Source organism: Strongylocentrotus purpuratus, unplaced genomic scaffold, assembly GCF_000002235.5.
Source record: "Strongylocentrotus purpuratus isolate Spur 01 unplaced genomic scaffold, Spur_5.0 spur5_scaffold_4, whole genome shotgun sequence".
In the NCBI taxonomy this organism is placed as follows: domain Eukaryota; kingdom Metazoa; phylum Echinodermata; class Echinoidea; order Camarodonta; family Strongylocentrotidae; genus Strongylocentrotus; species Strongylocentrotus purpuratus.
Genome location: NW_022145610.1, coordinates 688,044 through 709,206, shown reverse-complemented (window position 1 = coordinate 709,206; position 21,163 = coordinate 688,044). Strand labels below are relative to the sequence as shown.

At 37.2% G+C, this 21,163-nt stretch overlaps 1 protein-coding gene across 1 annotated transcript in view; it reads right to left on the bottom strand.

Annotated features, from left to right (window-relative positions):
* Positions 1–646: 646 nt before the first annotated feature.
* Positions 647–21,163, bottom strand: part of LOC115929165 — a gene marked incomplete at its 3' end in the record, with an annotated part of 47,717 nt that continues 27,200 nt past the window's right edge. The window contains 18 exon segments of the mRNA XM_030997572.1: positions 647–838; positions 2,611–2,792; positions 3,792–3,933; positions 4,554–4,748; positions 6,024–6,211; positions 6,924–7,065; positions 8,417–8,617; positions 9,759–9,964; positions 10,583–10,727; positions 11,485–11,682; positions 12,145–12,329; positions 12,888–13,029; positions 13,678–13,875; positions 14,243–14,439; positions 16,988–17,153; positions 18,623–18,813; positions 20,070–20,217; positions 20,954–21,148. Of these exon segments, the coding sequence (XP_030853432.1) occupies positions 647–838; positions 2,611–2,792; positions 3,792–3,933; positions 4,554–4,748; positions 6,024–6,211; positions 6,924–7,065; positions 8,417–8,617; positions 9,759–9,964; positions 10,583–10,727; positions 11,485–11,682; positions 12,145–12,329; positions 12,888–13,029; positions 13,678–13,875; positions 14,243–14,439; positions 16,988–17,153; positions 18,623–18,813; positions 20,070–20,217; positions 20,954–21,148 (3,213 nt within the window).

Below are 21,163 nucleotides of genomic sequence, written 5' to 3'. Positions count from 1 at the left end.
TTGTGGACCTGAAATTCTACTCACATGATTGGGGATACTTGATAACCCTATAGTCCAAGTTTCATTGACTAAGAACTTATACTTTTAAAAATTATATCAAAAATTCAAAAACTTAAACCTTGGGTTAAGTTTTTGATGTTGACGCCGCCGCCACTGAAAAAGCGGCACCTATGTCTCGCTTTTTGATACGCAGGCGAGACCAAAAATGAAATGGAAGCTCTTATTACCGATCATGTGAAAGAATATGTTTTGACTAATATGTGATAATCCAATTTTTACGGGGAAACCGCCTACTAATTGATATACAGTGTGTATTTGGTAAATTATTATATCTATTTGGACCTGATAGATATCGCGCACGTGTCGCGCACATGTCGCGCACATGTCACGTTGTCCCATATACATCTTTATGTGTACAGTGCCAATTTTCTTATCATTTTGATGATTCCAGAACCTTGCAGTGCACACCAATACATATTTGCTAGATGATCAACCTTTTCTGATCGATTCCACAACGTTTCTTTCACAATGCAATGGCATGACCAGAACTGGTCTTTACCTTTAACTATATGTTAAAGTACATGAGTTAATGCCCTTCTGGCTTCTGTTCCATCTCCACATGAGAGTAACCATAAACGCTACTCACCTCTGAAAAATTAGAAGCGATAAAGCCATATTCTGGACATGTGATAAATACGAAGAAAAGCTGGAATTCTCCTCCTTGATCTTCATCGTCCGTTTTAAAGTAGATCAAAGCAGTTGAACCATAGCTTTGAAGTTGACCATTATCTCGACCACAGAGACTGATAACTCGGAATGGGTATGCAGCATCAACAATCTACAGATATAGAGAAACGTATCAAGATTATATGCCACTGCAAGCAAATTTCATACATTACCTTCATAATCATTATATTCACATGATGATCGATGGTAATTAACACATCATTTCATGAAGTCTTACTTTTAAGAAGCATTAGCTTTTAAACAACTTTCAATATTTACTCTACATGCATGTATGTAGGCTTGTTGCCACATAAATCTGTTAATGACCACTCAAATAGTCCAGGGCCGGTATTCAATTCAATACTTAGCATAAATAAGAAATTTACTAATTAAATGGCTAAGTTAAGTAATTTACTTATCTCGTATTTAAATCGCATTTTAGATATATACTTACGTAAGACAAAATCTAAGTTAAATACTTACTGATAAGCATTGTGACGTCACACGGTCAATCAAAAATAATGCGCAATTGATGCATTGCAATAAATGCGCGCTGATATAATTGTGCACAGGTTATAATACTGCGTAAGAAAACCATATGCCTACCAATCGAGACCTCCAAATAATTGGCTTAAGTCTGGTATGAAGTTGGCTTAGATTTAGGGTAAAATGCTTAGCTAAAAGTGTGAACTGAATACCAAAATTGGCTAAGTATTTTATCTAAGCCAAATGCTAAGTAAAAAACTTAGACTTTGTACTTAAGTATTGAATTCAAATTTTTGGAAAAGTATTTTACCCTAAATCTAAGACAGCTGCCGGCCAACCAGACTTAAGTCAATTATTTGGAGGCCTCTATTGGCAGGCATATGCTTTTCTTACGCAGTATTATAACCTGCGCACAATTATATCAGCGCGCATTTATTGCAATGCATCAATTGCGCATTACTTTTGATTTACCGTGTGACGTCACAATGCTTATCAGTACGTATTTTACTTAGATTTTGTCTTACGCAAGTATAAGTCTAAAATGCGATTTGAATACGAGATAAGTAAATTACTTAACTTAGCCATTTACTAAGTAAATTTCTTACTTAGTCTGAGTATTGAATTGAATTCGGGCCCAGGAGTATAGCAACAATCGCTTAATGACAATGTTGTCCTCCTCTGTGGAGCACTCTCTTGGTGCTTGTTCTACAAAGTCTCACTAATTCCATGTTCTTGATTAGAGGTCCATCTTTGTTAGCATTATTATTCTTGATCGATATATGAATCACACGATGACATATGCAAAAAAAATATAACAGATGCTGATAATAATGCTGTATTTGTGTATCTTTAATACTACATCCTCTCGCAGGTGCATTTTATAAAGTGATGTAGTACTTCATGATGTAACAAGCTAATATAATAGAATTACTTGAAAAAGCCGTATGAGTGAAATATTGTTTACCCTATATACATGTGAACAAAGATCTTTAAGGTCAATTTATTCCAAGTGTTATGGAATGACATATCCACAGAATAATCAATTTTGAATTTATAAATCAAAAAATCTACAAATGAATAAGATATGATATATTAACTAATATGTGTTACTTTCACAACAGTGGAGTTTCCTTTCCACTATTCATCAGGACCCTGTTTCATAAAACTTGATATCGATAACAAGTTACAAGCTACTGTTATAAGCTACTGAAATCATGGCATCTGATTGGCTGAGAGCAAATTTGTCATAGAAATTTAGAATTTGTTATTGATTAAAAGTTTTATGAAACGGGCCCCTGATTCATAAAACATGGAGTTTTATAGTTGTTACCAAATTACCAAAAATTAGCCTTCTTGGAATTGACCTTATTCTGTTGAGAGTTGTAACTAGATACATACCGTGATAGAATCACCCAGACATTCACCTCCTTCTCCGCTTGGTAAAGGAGAGAGATCCCAGCTACCAATGATTCGTACACACCGTCCTTCTGGAGCCGTCACATTGTACAAACATTCTTCATTTTCCATGAAGACATCTCGCTTAATTGTACCAATAGGGCTTGTGTAGGTTTCATCACAACCTGCCAAACAATAATCAATGAATATGTGGTTACAGTATCATGTACATGTACTATATTCTAGGCAATTATTTGAAAAATACAAACAGTACAACTAATTTCTTGATTGTGTAATAATGATTCATTTATAAAACATGCTTATAAATGACATAGTTTTTGTAACCAGGCATAAATGTTAATTTCTTATTCTGCCTTATTTCTGTTACCTTTCTTTAAGCATATAGGCTTTCTTTCTAATAGTGATATGCGCTATATAAGCAATGTTCATTATCATAATTATTATCATAAACTTTGTGACCATTTTTAAGGAGGGAAAGTTTTAACAAAAATATTTAAAAAACACTCTGTGTGTTTGCTATTCTATGCCAGTATACTATATTCAAGCATTAGCTTGATATAATAGTGTTATAGAGAGATATTGCAAGTTGAAATGCTCATCAACGTTTGGCAGTAATGTTCGTGGGCCACTGAGCTGCTCAGGGACACCATGCACGCACAATGCCTGGAGTTCCTGGTATATGCATGGTAAATACACGTTCATGATCAGCTGGCCCTACGTAGCACAAACATTACTTCAGAACATCCTTAAATAACTTAAAATCCTAAATAAAGGTAGCACTGATGTACAGGTAAATGCACTCGTACATACACATGTACAGAAATTTATCATGAAGATATTTCATTAGACACTAGGAATTTTCCCCCTTTTGCTATTTAATCTTTAATCATTTTGATGTCTTTCTGTGAGAAATATAAATAAAACAATATCTTTTGAATCATCATCACCATCATTAAAGGCAAATAAAATACATGTGTGGCCAATTAATCAGACATTGGCAACTAATAATCAAGATAAAATATTACAAGAATATAGGGATAGACAGACCATTAACCTCAGAGATTCTATGATTAACAATAACACTTTGTGCACTTCTCAGTGGGTTTGGGAACTATTACCCAGCTTATAAACACATTACATGTGAATGAATGTAATCAACTTACTAGCACATGGTTCTTCATTACACTCTGTGGTGCTGGGAGGCATGGGGTCCGTACACAGTCCCATAGCTACACTTTCTTGTGTTGTGAGATCAGTGCATTCCACTTCACGCGTCTGAACACCGCTTCCACAAGACACATCACACTATCAAGAAAACAAGCTCAGTCAAGTTAATACGTGAATGCTCTTCAGGCCTATAAAGTATTATTACAAATAACGGAGCACTAAGTCACTGTTTCATAAAACTTTCATAAATGACTTAAGTTGCAATAACTGTTAGAAGCTACTGAAATCATTGAATTCGACTGGCTGAGAGCATTTTAAAGGTTTTTATCATTCAGTGAAACGCAAATTGGTAACACTGTGACGCATCTTGCGAGGTCCTCTACAAATATTTTGTAAACTTTTATTTTCTTAGTTATTGATGATGGAATAGACGTCTTTCTTACAGGGATCCATATTTGTAATAATCCAGGGTGCATGTATGATTGAAAACTTCTTTAGGGAAAATAGAAATTTCTGATATCTTTTAGTAGAGAGCAAGTGGGTAGGAATCTCCCAAGAATCTTGTGTTGGATTGATTGCAACATCAAAAATTTATAACTTTCTTGTTTTGAATCAGAATTTGCTAAAAATTTCACCGAGCTGTTTCTCTCATTTTTCTGCTTCTATTAAAACCATATTAACATCAGGGTGGACTTCCTCTTTAATAGCACATACAGAGTTCTAATCGTGTATTTGACAACAGTTCTTTTTCTCCTCACCTCTCCATATTCTCCAACAGTGAAGCCATACTGCGGGCATGGAACAAAGGCCAAGTAAGCAGAGAATCCCCTGAAGGTATCTACTCCATCGGTGTAGAGAGTGAGAGATGACTCATTAGACCTGGAGCGCCATACAGGTGGCAAGCTGCCACCACAGTAAGTAGCATCAAGATACTCCCAATTCTCGTCAGTAAGCTGGATAAGAGGAAGAGTGTTAACATGGTAAGCATCAAGGCTGGTATAGTACACAGATGAAGCAAGGGTTTTACTTAGCATTTGGCTTGGCTAAGTAAAAATGTCTTAAATCGTATTCAGATCATATCTAAGCATTTTACTTTCACAAGCCAACTTCAAGGCAAGTGACTTACTGAAAAGCATTGTGACATAATTTGGTCAATAACATATAATGAGGATGTGCAGTGGATCAGTAGTAGAACCAATATAGTACAGTCAAACCTGCTTTAGTGACCACCTGTCTAAAGGGACCACATTTGTTGTTTCCCTTGAAAATGGTTTCTCATTGAATCATGTACTAAAGGAACCTGTCTACAAAGACCACTTTTTGTGTTTCCCTTGGGCGGTTGCTGTAGACAGGTTTGACTGTAGTAGCTGTCTGCCACGAAGCGACAATGACCGCCTTCACTTTCACTTTACAGCTGTTCTCCATACAGCTCGCCTGCCTGCAGCAGTTGTCCAAGTCTTGATTTCGATTTGCCTCCGCTTAAGGATCAGTAATAGCACCAATATATAGTGGGGCAGTCTCACTGGGAATTTGACATCACTCAGGTATTCACCGGAACACATGTATTGTCAATAGAGTGGCCTTCACTTTTACAACTAACAGGTGTCATATAATGCTTTGCACTCACCACCAACTGAATCATCATAAATGTCATTCATGCAAAGACTCTGTGGGATCGGGACAGGGATGTATTTCTTGCACGATGGGACGTCCAATTTGCTGTATGTTAAACTTGTACACCCATTGATGGTATTACCACCAAGTTTGGTGCCAGTGATGTACTGAACATGGTGACTGCCGGCCATATCGCTTTGAATATTATTACCTTCAATTCAGCTTAGAGACTTACAAAGGACCAATCATTAAAAAAAAATCATTTAAAAATGTTCCGGGTTCCAAGCTGGTACTGCAGTCAGAATACCATACACTAACATTACTTTTGTATTAAAACAGAAATTCTCACTGTAGATATTCTCTAAAGTAAAGGCAAACAGAAGTAATGAAGGACTACTCAAGGCAGCCATATGTGCTCTTTATGTTTAATGTTATCAAGAGATATGACGAGCCATTGACTGCATGTATTGAATAGCTTATATAGCTTACACGGAGAGACACAAACACTAATGATGAATGAAGCAAAATTTGTGATTAGATTTAGCTTGTACATGTATTATAAGTGCATGATCCAAAAGAAGCAAAAAATTATATTCGTCTAAAATGATATTTACCTCAATATAATCACCAGCTTCACAATCACCATTGGTCAGTCCAAGTTCAAATCTTCCAAGGAATGAGACACGAATACATTGGTCTTCACCAGAGATGAGAGTATATTCACATTCCATGTCGTCCTCATAGTTCATTGGACTATTAGGACTGGTAAAGATTCCCTCCTCAGTCAGTACCATGTCACATGCTGTACCGACACAAACACAGATTTATATTATATTATTTATTATTATTCTGCTTGGGTCTAATTTCATCCTATCTAAATTAACTTTACTTCTCATCTTGCCTTTCTCTCCCCCAAGTTTCCTTCCTCTCCCTCTCTGTCTGTCTGTCTCTCTCTCTATTTCTCTATTTCTCTCTCTCTCTCTCTCTCTCTCTCTCTCTCTCTCTCTATATATATATATATATCTCTCTCTTGTTTCTCTCTGACCCTGCTGTTTATGTATTCTCTCCCTCTTGTTATTGTACATCCAACAGTATACAATGCAAGTCATACATCACAATGGGGTCGAATTCACAAGATCTTTAAATAGATCTTTAATCTGATCCCCACTCAATTTATGTTACTTGTGCTGTCAACTACTGATTTTACTATGTCCATCTTTTATATTTGTCATACATGTATGTGTTTACACGCAATTTTATGTATCTGTTTTTATATTGAGTGAATTAATTAATTACTTGAATACAAGAAATCTTTTATAAGTCATTTTTGCATAAAGATATTATTTTGTAAAGTTTTTAAAGTGTATCTTGGGGGCATATAATCTGTAGTTTCATATACCCATCTAAACATGTATATAGATGTACACCTTTACATCGGATTCCTGGAAGGCACATCAATTAACATTTCTTCTCTGCTAAAGAAAGAGAAAAGAAGAGTATGTTTAAGGACTTACATGGGCATTCCGGTAAGCTACATGGTCTTGAATCAGATGGCCTTTGGTCATTACAGAAGTCATCGGTGACCACTTGACTATCAGACAATCGTGTACATCCTACACTACGGTATTCAACACCTTCTCCACAAGTCACGGAACACTAGAGAATAAAACATATTCCAAAACATGAATGTGATTGCGTATGCTAGCAGATCAAAGTTCCATTGAACATCTTAATGCTGTGATGTTAGAAAGCTTTTGTATGTCTTTATTCACTGGTATCTTTACAATCAAATCTTTCCTGTAAATATTCAGAAGTCAAGTATCCAGTATTCTTAAGAACACACTATACGATACAAATCCAGCACCTACATTATCCAGTAACAAGTAACTAAGCACAGTGCTTTACACTGTACTATTACCCTTTCATTTAATTCATTCTTTACATTGCTAACAGCTAGCACATACTTCATTGAGATCATTAGAGCGTTCCATTGGTTCATTACTAAGACCACAGAGAGACTTCCCAGCCTACTTAGCACCTTAGAGGATCCTCAGTAGGGTTAGTATTTCTATCATTATTCCATCAATTTGCCATTTTACTTGCAACAAATTATTTCTATTTCATGGAAGGGCTAAAGCAATTGCATTCCATTTCATCTTTTCATAAATGATAGAAACATAACGTTTTTTGCTAGACTTGGTAACATTGTTGAAGGTTGGTGAAAAAAATTGCTTAATTTTTGTATATAATGTTACTACTATATTCCTTCTACTGTACTAACCCTCTGACATGCAAAAAATCCTTAAAAAATTCTCAAACCACGAAGATATCTATGGTTTTCTTTAAAAAGGTCGATGTATGACACCCTCTAACAGTGATTAACAGTAAATTCTCCCAACCATTTTTGAATTTTCCCAACCGTTTTTCTATGAAAAAAATACATAAAACAGGCTATAAAAAAATCTGTCAACACTTAAATGCATGGAATGGAATGTAGAGCCATTTTATTGCTTTGTGACGATTTCCATTCACCTAAAATGTAATTAAATTGTAATAATATAGTTGGGAGAATTAAGGAATCGATTCGATCAGTTTTTCCCAATTTGTACCATGAATAATGGTCCATTTTCACTCAAATTTTCAGATTATCTTTAATTGTACATCTAGCATTGAAGTCACTATCTTAGCACCACTATCTCTCATCTCAACAATGTTACCAAGTCCCTTTAAGACATCCTCTCATCGGCTCCTCAGTTTCATGTTAAAATTGGAGGAATCCCCAAACTTGCAAACCATTACTGTTCTTGTTGGCTGTCTTCTTGAGTACGAGGATCAATGAGAATTGATGGGAGGTCATTGGGGTAAGATTTCATATAACTAAATAGGCCAATGCTTGAAAAACAGACTCTCTCACATTTTGGGGAAGGAAACCCTTTGGTGGTCTTGGGGGGCTAAGGGAAGCTTAGTCTAAAAAACACCAAACTTTAGACACCACGTTGTCACTTACCTCGCTAAAGTTACCAGCGCTGAATCCAAACTCTGGACACGTTCCAAAACCGACAAGGCCTTCAAATCCATCATTCCTTTCATCTTCACCTGTCCTAAAGACAACTTCAACGTTCGCAGAGCGAGAATAAAAGACAGGAGCTGTGGTGTTCTCAGGTAGCCCACAATATAGAAAATCTACACCTCCTTCTGTGTCAGTAATCTGATGGAAAATTGTATTGCACATAATTAACTATTGAATGAATATTTGCTCTCTATACTTTGTCATTAAAATTAATAAAAATTAATTTACATAAATGTTGCTAGCCAGTAAGCCATCCTGTCCACTGGTTGTCTGCAAGCTTTAAAAGATTTGCCCCATCTTAATATGTCATAGATAACGTATCTTAAACCTTTTACCTGTACAGTATACTATATGTTTTCATCTGATAAGGATTCTACTCTACTCTCTGTATAAAACTATTGAATAAATGTACATCCACGAGCAAGAGCTTCCTAAATTATCAATATAAAACAGATTTTACCATATATAGGGGTGATAGTGAGTGCTAAACAAAAAAATAGGTTTTTTGTTTTCCCCTCAACCATGCCTCCCTTGGGTAAAAAAAAAAGAAGAGGATTCGCGGGGAAAAAATGGCACTAACAACGTACCCCTTTTCGAGTAAGAAAATTGGGAAAATTGGGAAAAAAAATAGGGCAAAATAGGGAAGAATAGAGAAAATAAGGGGGGAATCGGGAAAATCAGAATAAAATAGGGAAGGAAAAAAAAAAAAAATCGGGAAAAATCAAAAAAATCAGGAAACCGATTTAAATCGGGTTTTTATCAGGCCCGCATATAATGAATGCATTGGACTCATCATGATATACTTTAAAAAACAAATACAAATACAAATACCTGACATTTTCATTTTCAATTTTTGTGTTCTTTTTCACTTTTGATTCAGCTATTTAAATGTATGACCATTCACAAATCTGAACCAATCGTAAAATTTGTAAAGCTTTCATGAACAGGAAAACTTTTTGTTATAACAGTAAGATTCATTTCATTTGTAGAGGTGTCGTGGACGAGTGGATACGTCGCCGGACTGTCGATCACAAGGTCCGCGGTTCAAATCCCGCCGCGGCACTAATGTCCTTTGGCAAGACATTGATCTACATTTGCCACACTCCACCCAGGTGAAGTAAATGGGGACTGGTAGGAAGAAATTCCTTGAATGCTGTGAGCACCAAAATCGGTAGCCTAGCAGAGCCGGGGTAATATTGGAGCGCTTTGAGCACCTTGCAGGGTGGATATGTGCGCTATATAACTATCCAATATTATTATTATTAAAAGGAAGTCTTACCTGGACATAATCGGAGCAGTTCTCGCTTGGTTGACCCAGGTCAAATGAGATGAATGAGACAGTGATGCATTCAGTAGAGTTAGGGTTTGTGATGTTGTAGATGCAATTGAGGTTGTTATCATAACCATCATAATTCCCATAATGATCTTCTGTACCGAAACCAGGGCTTACAATCACCCCAGGACGTGTCACATCCTCTGAACAAACTGCAAATAACAAACAAAGTATTATTTTTAAGCAAGATGAATCTGCATCTCCAATATGCCTCTGCCTATATATCGATCAATGATCATGTGACCTTCTTGATTCTTCTTCTTCTTCAGTACGTGTCGACAGACTTGTTAGTCCATGTCCAAGAATTATAGAAGAAAAAAAAATTACAAAAAAAAAGGGATATCGGTGGTATCGATTCCCAATATTGCATGTATCGTGTTGATAATAATAATAATAATATTCAATTTTTATATAGCGCTTATTACAATGTCTCTAAGCGCTTTACAAATATACTATTACTCCAGTCATTGGATTCAGTGCTTGCCCGCACACACTGTGTGCACAATCTCCACTCCCTGGGGAGCATTCCAGCCAGACGTTACATGACGCTCAAAAACTGTTTGACCAACAATGACGGTCGCATCCTACTGGGTACCCATTTAACACCTGATATCGCATGTATCCAGTAAAATTATCTTCACTGTAATTGACCAATCAGATTGCAGGGATTCTTCTACCCATTCTTTAATATAGATAGATGCACAAGATCGAGTGGTGCAAGAATAAACCTCATGCACATACTGTACTATGTCCTATTATACCGGCCTTACCAGGGCATTCCTCTGTATTACACTCTTCCATGGGTTCATAAAAGGGTGAGCCTTCACACAGTGCTTCTCGATCCGTTTGCCGGGTGGCAAGATTCATACAAAAAACATCACGGGTCCTTACACCGCCATCACATGATAAGGAACACTGAAACATAAAAATAACACAACTCAACATTCAGTCTTCCTCATACAAGATATCTATTCAAACGTATAATAAAAGCCATTTTGTAGATAAAATAAGCCATTTGGTAGATACATGTATGATAAGCCATTTGGTAGATATTATAAGTCAGTTCGTACATACATGCATAATAAGCCAGTTTGTAGATATATTAAGCCAGTTCATAGATATATATATATGTATATTAAGCCTATGTGAACCAGGACGTGGCTCTGTATTAAAGCCTATGTGAACCAGGGCGTGGCTCTATATTAAAGCCTATGTGAACCAGGGCGTGGCTCTATATTAAAGCCTGTGTGAACCAGGTCTTGGCTCTATATTAAAGCCTATGTGAACCAGGACGTGGCTCTATATTAAAGCCTATGTGAACCAGGACGTGGCTCTATTTTAAAGCCTGTGTGAACCAGGGCGTGGCTCTATATTAAAGCCTATGTGAACCAGGGCGTGGCTCTATATTAAAGCCTATGTGAACCAGTGCGTGGCTCTATATTAAAGCCTATGTGAACCAGGTCTTGGCTCTATATTAAAGTCTATGTAAACCAGGTCTTGGCTCTATATTAAAGCCTGTGTGAACCAGGTCTTGGCTCTATATTAAAGCCTGTGTGAACCAGGTCTTGGCTCTATATTAAAGCCTATGTGAACCAGGGCGTGGCTCTATATTAAGCCTAATGTGAAGTAAAGAAAATAAACGTCAATGGGTTAAATAGTGGGAAGGTCTTACCTCACTCCATGGACCAGGTATGAAAGCATATTGAGTACAGGATCCAAATGAAGGAAAGACTTCAAAGCTCTTGAAACGCTCAGCATCTTCTGTTCTTAGGGTCAATTCTACCGTGTTGCCAATGGTCTTGTAGGGCATGGTGTTGATGGCATTTCCACAGTAAGGCTCATTAGCATATACGTTAATAGGATCAAAGATCTGTGATAAAGAAACAAATCAAATACATCTAGACCACACTCATGTTCTATTGAATATAATAGTATACATAGTTTATTTTTTATTATTATATCTTTGTCATTTTTGTGACTCTGTTTGTTTTTTCTCATATACAGATCCGATTTCAGAGCATTTCAATTTGTTTCACTTTGATAGTTTCTTAGTCTTTATAATTCTTATGCTCATTTCTTTGTATTTCTTTTCTCTTTTCTTGTTTAGACATGATCCTATTCTCGAACACTATGTACATTTCCTCCCCTCCCCCCCCCCCCCGAGTCTTCTATACTTAATAGTGATCTAAACCCCTTACCGTAAGATATTTATTGTTACACCCGTCTTGCAAGTCCTCATTAATTACCAATAATAAGTATACTATCTCTATCCTACCCAGTCCCTCCCTCTTTCTCTCTCTTAATCCATTTAATAGTGAACTATACCACTTACCATTAGATAATCATTGTAACACGTGTCTCCCAAGCCCTCATCGATGTCCAGAGATGTAAAGAAGAGCATCATGCATCCATTCTCGTTGGTGATGGTCAGAGTACATTCATCGTTGTACAAATAGTAATCATTACTCATCGGGAAGGTGATTTGTGAATTACCCGCAGTAATGCTTACATCGCAGGCTGTCAACAAATTGAACAATAATTATAAGTATTACAAACAGGTAGATTGTGCTTCTTCAATTATCATGTTATTTTCATACATTTTATCCAGATTAAAACATTCTCTTCTGATAACCATCAACACAAATTGAATTCAAAGGTTTATAAAAGAAGTCAAAAATCAATTTTCCAATATTTCATAAGTTACATGCGTACACTTGTGTTTTGAAAATAAAATAAGGAACTAAGCTATTAAGATCTAAACACTTTGGAGAATAATCATTTGTTACTGGCAAGTCCATCACCATCATCTACAAGCTGAGCTTTTCAATAGGTTCCTCACATTTCACCCTGTATAACCTACTATTCAATACAATTAATTTTGACATCTTTACAAAGAATTGATTATATAATGTGACACTTTTAGTTTATTTGATATTATGTTCTAATTTTGACAATTATGTGAATTCTTTTTGTGAAATGTGAAACAAAATAAACTTGAAACATAATCATTTAATGGTCAATTTGACCAGTCATTTCCCTTATCATCCATTACACACATCTATTATACAAACTTACATGGGCAATCTTCTATGAAGCAAGGCTCAGTAGTCGGGGGCTCTTCATCAGGGCACTCATCACGGCCGGTCAGTTCATTGGTCAACGCATTAACACATTGCAGCTCTCTGGTCCTGTTACCAACACCACAGATTTCTGAACACTGTAAACAAACAAGATAGAGAAGATTCACATACATGTACTTAGCAGTACAGGTTCAGCATCTCCTATAATAGACAAAAGGTCAAATGTCACGGAACCAATCAGTGACTGAATCATTGGAGCTGAGGACACTCCCATACAAAGGTGGAAGGTGTGGGGTACTTGTATACTCACTGTAATTAATGACTGAAAACCATTATAAAGAATAACATTATTACAAAATAGCATTATATGAAAAAGGTAGTTCTCCAAATGCAGTCAGATTTTGAATGCATCATGCAATTAATTGTATATTGCCCAACTAAATTCTGTCCCATGCTTGTGTATTGATGCATGTACACAAATGTTGTCCATAAACGTGTGATATGCTTACCAGCATTTGTGATTACGACTACACAATTATTCCTATGTATTCAATAAAGCCAGGTCATACAATCTGCACATGAGTCATATGTACAAAACTGTGAAAACTTCTTCATGTTTAAAAAAACTGGATATTCAGGGTCATTTAATCCAGGTACCAATTATAAACTGGTCTATTATTCAGAATAACTTCAATTACCTCACAATCAGGCATTCAGGACATAATCTAGAGTTTTTCTGCAACAAAAAATAGTCATTATACCACAAGTCTTAACATAGAACTTACATTGCCGAATGGCAGTGGAACCCAGAATGCTTGTGGGCATTCAACAAATGTTGGGATAGCGATATAGCCCTGGCTGGAGTTTGCACCGTTGCTTGTAAACGACACCTTTACATTGCCTGATGCAGAAAGCCAGGGTGATTCTGGAGCGCTGTCACCACAGTATGTCCGACTTAGAGATGGATTGTTATAGTCTGTTATCTATAGAAGAAGCAAGATATAATTCAATTCTCTTTTAATTCTGTTAATGTGTATATTGTTCTACAGCACTGCATTTATAATCTTTGTGATTGCACCAGAAGTTGATTAATAAATATCAAAGGATGACTTATACAGGTAAAATGCAAAGTATTGTATGATTTTTCAGTACATGTTATTTCCTACGGCTTCATAACTGTAAAACTTCCCACTAACTATCAATACCTTGAATGGATTTTGCATATCCTTTTAATATAAAAGTCCAAATTGCAAAAAATTGAAACATCCAGTATTGATACAATATGAGAATATTAATTTACTGAACTGTTTTCTTCAGGAAAGCTTTGCCCCCATCTTTAAGATAACTTACTGTAAGGCTGTCCTCCATACACGTATCATTCACATAGTCTCCGTTATCAATATCCATCATCAAGAACTCAATGCTGATACAGCCTTCATCGTTGGTGATATCGGTAACACACGTCACATTGTCGTCATAATTTGCAGGATAGTTTGGAGAATAGATCGGCTGTCCAGATGTGGTGATGTTACCTCCGCAAATATCAACTACAAAATACAAGCAAAGATAATATATTAGTTAGGATATCCTGCATATGAAGATTCTTGGCCTCTGATTGGTCAAAACTGCAGACATGAAATGTGCTTGTAAGTGCTGGGCAGTGTAGCAAAAAAATATTGACCGGGCATAGTTCTCCTCGCAAGTACAATGCAAGGAAGCAGTATTTGTGAGAGAAGTTTACAATGGATAAGTGCAGTAAGACAGGTACATTTCCTTTGACTTTACAAATAAATACATCTTAATAGGCATATTTTGTTTAAAAAGCATGCTGTGGTTTTGCCATATCAAATCTCAGAAAGCCTTAAAGTGACTCAGTAACATTGCCTCAGATTCTGAAACAAAATCCTAGATTTAGCTCATGCTGCAATCATAATTATAAACATTTAGGTCAGTCAGGAATCCCATGACTTATACAAGCCTATCACTATTTTATAACACTACAGTCTATTAGGGAAAATGAGTATGGGTGGTATAAAACCATTTGTTCATCATACGATCTACCCACTCCCATTGAGGCTGTGTTTGCACCTATCATACTCAGCCTGACATCTTGGTACAATAGCAACATGCATCATGTACAATGAACTCATACGCATGCATCATTCATATGCAATTTTACATGGATATTGACATCAGCCAAAAAAATACATGGGGGCAGGAAATACCATAAACAGCCCCCAAAATAGGCCCAAAATTCGATCAAATCGCCCCGTAATGATTACGAGCGGCCGCTCGCTCTCTTCTAGCTTCATATTCATTGTGTGCATTTCTTGGTTGACACGTACACGCGCGCTGAATCTCCGTGTAAAATTATATATACAAAAAATTGGTCGTAAAAAACTCTGACCATATTCCACACCTTACCTGGCTTACCATGTCGCACGTACATACGCCAAAACACATACATTTTCGCGGTTGCGAGATCGAGACGGAGCGTAGGGGCCGAGTTTTTTGTGGTCGATTTTGTTTGGATAGATCATATTAGCTAAACCTAGACCACTAAACATCGCTAAACTGCAATCAATTTCCATCACGATCACCGCAATTTTATAAAGTTTTCGTGAATAGAGGTATGAAATTAAAGCCTATTTTGTGATTATTCTCACCATGTTTACTAAATTTTAATAATCTTTCTTCAAAGTAAAAAAAATCAGACAAAATCGCTGCGACTGACACACGTACAATACAGTGCAGTAACGCTGCAGCTGCTGTGTATGTGACTGTGACTGTGAGCTGAGCTGAGTTAGAGTCAAAGAGATTTGACACTTTGAAATTGCTATCTGTTGGTTTGCATCATTATTGCCGTGATTTCAATATAGTTTTGTGATTAGATGTATGAAACCTGAGCTTAGAATTAGTAAAAGTATTTAATGTCTACGTTTTTAAACGACTGCCTGATTTTCTTGTGAAAATTTTACTTTGAAAAATGATTATCGAAATTCATGGCCAGAAATAATCACAATCTAGGGTCTTTTTAATATGTTACAGTTCTTGCATCAAATCAATGCATGAAAACTTAGTTATTGAACTAGAAAAGGGGGTTTCTTTTTTAATAGGCAATTATGAAGCAGGAAGCCCAAAACCTACTAAACAAATCTCAACAAACTGTATCCTTTTATGAATTAACTAGATGGAACTTCAACTGCGCGCAGTCGAAAATGATGCCTCCGTCATAGAGCAAGTTTACAAACCAAAACAGAAGAAATTTTTCAAAGTCAAGTTCAATTGTAATCCATTAACAGGTTCTCAAAATATCGTAATTACAAGCAATTTCTCATATACATATATGATCTTTGACCTCATGACTCTAAAATCTACTCAGTTCATTGGCTCTGCAAGATGTCCTGAGTTAAATAGTAATCCATCTGTCAGTTCTAATGAGAATGCGTTCACAGGCTATTTTTGCATACATAATGAGCCCATGACATTTGTCCTTTGACCTTGTGACCCAAGAATCTACTCAGTTCATTGGCTCTGCAAGATACATACATGATCTAAGTTTGGCAGGAATCCATCAATCGGTTCTTGAGATAACGCGATCGCGAGCTGTTTTTGCATACATAATGAGCCCTGTGACCTTCGACCTCGTGACCCCAAAATCTAATCAGTTCATCGGCTCTGCAAGAAACATACATGACCAAAGTTTGGCAGTAATCCATCAATCTGTTCTTCAGATAACGCAATCACGAGAACGGGACGTACGAACGGACGGACAACCCGAAAACATAATGCCTCCGGCTACTTCGTAACGGAGGCATAATGAAAAAGTAGCCCCAGAAATGGAAGAAAAAAAGACCCCGAAAGTGGAAAAAGTAGCCCCCAAAAAATTCCCCAAAACTTTGTAATGGAGACCCCAAAATGAAAAACTTTGATTGACATAAGATGTTAATCCTGGTGGCAATTGCCCTTTTGCATGAGGTCTGTCATCTGTGTGCAATGTATTTCATCACAATGAACCAATCATTTGCACAGATTCTTTTTATGACGGATACAATAAACAATCTACTGAACACATTATGAATCCTGGAGAGGTACCTTCAGGTGAAACAGAGAAATATTGTAGAGTAAAGCCAGTTCCTTGTGGTGCCGGATTACCATCACTGACAAAGGTCAAGGTAACTTCATTGGTCAATGAGATGATATCTGCAGGAGTACTCTGACATAAGGATATAACTGGCTCTCCTGAACTCGTATCTTGGATCTGCAAGCAAATATCAGAGGCCAAATATAAGGTTATTACCGTGTTCTGAAAACAATGTTATCTTTTATGTTAGCAAACGATGTTAATTGTCAAACAAACTGAGGAACTTACACTTACCATTGGTACTTGCTTTGCACATTTACCAATCACTTGTCCAAATTTTGATTAGTTATGACAATTATGCTTCTCTCATATTAAAGGTAACATCGTTTTCAGAATACCATCCCAATTAGTAATCAATTATGAAGCTATGGGTTTGGAGTGAGCAAAGCTATTTCATTCTTCCTTTGGCTGAAGTTGGTGCCGTGCAAAAATAAAATAAACTGAACTGAACTCTTCCTGGATCGAATAGAGACAATATGAGATATGGAAGAAAAATCTAACTGTTATATATTAGTGGCACATAAATATGTGCATGTATTGTAGAGAAAAGTATTCAGATACATATGTTAGCTGGCAGTGTGTGGTTTAGCGGTTCATGCACTTGATTCTCAATACAAGGGTTTAGGGTTTGAATCCCAGCCCATCCCAGCCCGGCTCAGTACTAACATCATTTGGCAAGACATTAATAATCCACTTTTGCCACTCTCCACCCAGGTGTAAATTAGTGTACATCCAATATACCAAAGCGCTACATATTTGGCTGCTAGCTATGACCAGGGAAATAATATTGGAGCACCACATGATGGATATGTGCGCTATATATTAAGAAACCACCATTGTTATTAAAGGCATAGCCATATTGAAAAGAATTATAAAGTCACCCCAGTCTTTCGAATTCTCAATGTCTCCTCAGAATGGACAGAAGGAACGAAACACCAAGACTAAAGCTAGATTAGTATCTGAACCTTTTAAATTAATTTAAAAGGACTAACATAACTTTAATAAAACAGGCCATCCACACAAGCTTGATCAGAGGTGGGGCCAGAGGGAGAGAGAGAGGGGGTGGGTGAGAGGGGGAGGGGGTGGGGTGAGGAGAGAGGAGGAGGGGAGTGGGGTGAGGAGGGGGTGGAGTGAGGAGAGAGGGGGTGAGGAGAGAGGGGGAGGGGAGTGGGGTGAGGAGAGAGGGGGTGAGGAGAGAGGGGGAGGGGAGTGGGTGAGGAGAGAGAGAGGGGTGGGGTGAGGAGAGAGGGGGAGGGGGTTGAGTGAGGAGAGAGGGGGAGGGGTGGGGTGAGGAGAGAGGGGGAGGGGATGGGGTGAGCAGAGAGGGGGAATGGGTGAGGTGAGGAGAGAGGGGAAATGGGTGAGGTGAGGAGAGAGGGGGAAGGGGTGGGGTGAGGAGAGAGGGGGAATGGGTGGGTGAGGAGAGAGGGGGAATGGGTGGGGTGAGGAGAGAGGAGGAGGGGAGTGGGGTGAGGAGAGAGGGGGAGTGGGGTGAGGAGAGAGGGGGGTGGGGTGAGTAGAGAGGGGAAGAGGGTGACCAGTTGGCTTTCACCACTACTTATGATCAGAAACAAAACATGACATACCGTAACAGAATCACCCTCTTGGCATGGTACACCTCCATTAATAAATACAAGGAATCCAATCGTAAAGGAGATGACGTTTCCTGGTGGAGCACGGATGGTATTCACACAGGTAACATTCACAGGATATGAACGGGGAAACCTAGGGCTGGTCACCAATCCTGGTGCTAAGCGTAAAATGTTCTCTCCGCACGCTGAATACAAACAAAAAAAGAATTTAGAATAAATACCACACTCTATCAAGACTATCAAATCAAAAATGTTTGGGGATCATTCTCATCAAGCCGATTTTGGCTTTCGTGATTCCCCACTTCCTTTTATCTTATGTTGATAATAAACAAATATGTATATAATTTTGATGTTTTAAAAGAGATTGAAATAAATGAAATGAAATGAAATGAAAAATCTTTAAAAAATTAAATGAATTCATAAGTTTGCGGTTTCACCATGAGGGAAGTCCTTCAAAGGACTGTTCGGTTTGAGAAGGGATAGAAAAGACAGTGAGAGAGAGAGACAATTCGCACAATGGAGGGCTACTTAGTATTGTATGGATAGAGTTGGAAAATTAATCTTTCATGAGAGAAATCGAGAGAAGGACTGGTGAACCAGGGGGATGTTTCACAAAGATCCTAAGTTGAACTTACTGGTATCTCTAAGTTAGACTTATATGCATAAATGCTGAGAAATACCCATACACGTACTATTGAAATTGTACAATAATACATAAAAAACATACCAATCTGAATTATGCCTCAGTCACACATTTGCGTACTTGGCTTGCGTATTGCTGCATATTTATGGCAAGCCGTTTTAACATTTATTCCTATTTCTTGATATCAAGAAATGATTATCTGTTGTAAAGCAATGGTAATTCTTGATATCAAGAGTTGGATTTCTTGATATCAAGAAATAAGAATAAATGTTAAAAAGGCTTGCCATAAATACGCAGCAATACACAAAGGTGTGACTGAGGCATTAATTCTATCACTTAGACTTTAATGTTTCTTGTTGTATATTCAAATAAAAGTTTACTTGAACTTAAGATTGATTGTTTGGATATTCATATTCTAAAGACACAAATTCCAGTTGCACTACCTTCTCCTTTTTGAATACCCATGAGCTGGCAATCTCCTGGCAGTACATACACAAATCAAAACCATATAATACAGAAAAGCTATTGATTTCAAATGTTCGAAAGTCAACATACATGCAAACATAAATTCTAGTAAAAACTTTATTTTATTAATATCATACTATAGTATATTATCTTTTGGATTTTATTTAGGAATTAGGAATCAATCTGTAGAAATCTGTTAAGTACGAAATTATAGTTTGTTTTAGCTGTATTGTTAGGTGCATCAAGACTTTCCAGTCTATTTTTTGCTTTAAAAGTCCATCTTGATTATTATAATCATTTTGAGTATAGCTTTTAAGAGAAAGAATGAGTTACCTCCAGGGAGAGGGCAGTCTTCCTGAGTACATGAACGGGTAGCAGGTGGGACTGGGAGACCAGCACACGTTGAAACGTCCACCTCGACACCTTCCTCGACACATGTCACGTCTCGGGATTCGGTACCCACTCCGCAGGTTACGGAACACTAATCAAAACAAAAAACAAAAACAAAAGATAGATAAGGCAGGGGTCTCTACATGAAGCAAATATGTGCATTTTAAACTGAATGTTTTCCAAGACATTAAAGCCCCCCTGCACTACTTATAGCTACATGCACCCTCTATATAGCTAACAATGCCTAATCGGTGACCGCTGGTCCCCCCATGATCCCCTTTTTCTTATGTTAATTGAGAGCCGATTTGATGAGATAACCCCTTGTCAGTGACCATGCTGGGTGGTCTAATCCCTCCTGGCCAAACTAGTGTGGATAGGCTTTAATAGGAGTTTTCATTACCTTCAGGATAAATATATGATCTGTCTTCTTTCATAACAGCATTCAAACAAAGTAAGGATAGGGTGAGGTTATTATTTGGTATTTACAATTCCATCGATATACAGGTAGTGGTTTTTCGTCATCTTGATAGTTCCCTCAATAGTTTAACAGTGTAATACAATCTTTCCGCTACTTACTGCCTATCATCGAGTTAACCGGTTGAAAACCAAGCCCGTGAAAAATCAGGATGAACAAAATTGAAACTCATCTCAAACAAGCTAAATGTAAAGAAAAAAATTGCATCCCTGTTTCTATTTCTTTCAATTTTACATCAAATGTTGAATTATCAAATTAGCTATGGCAATCCATGCCAATATTTTGACACACAGGTAATATATATCAAATGAATATCTTTAATGCACAATAAAAAAAGAGATAAGTTACTAACCTCTCCCCATTCGCCAGTCATGTAATCTAGTGACATAGCTCTGACTGCTTGGTAGGTAGCAGAGAAACCCCTCATATTCACAGTGGCATCAGTTAGAAAGAGCACCTCCAGCATTGGACTGGTTGATTCATAAACGTAGGGGAGAGCAACTTCATCACAAAGACTGTTAGCGCTGTTGGTTTGCAGATCAACAAGCTAGATAGATAAAGA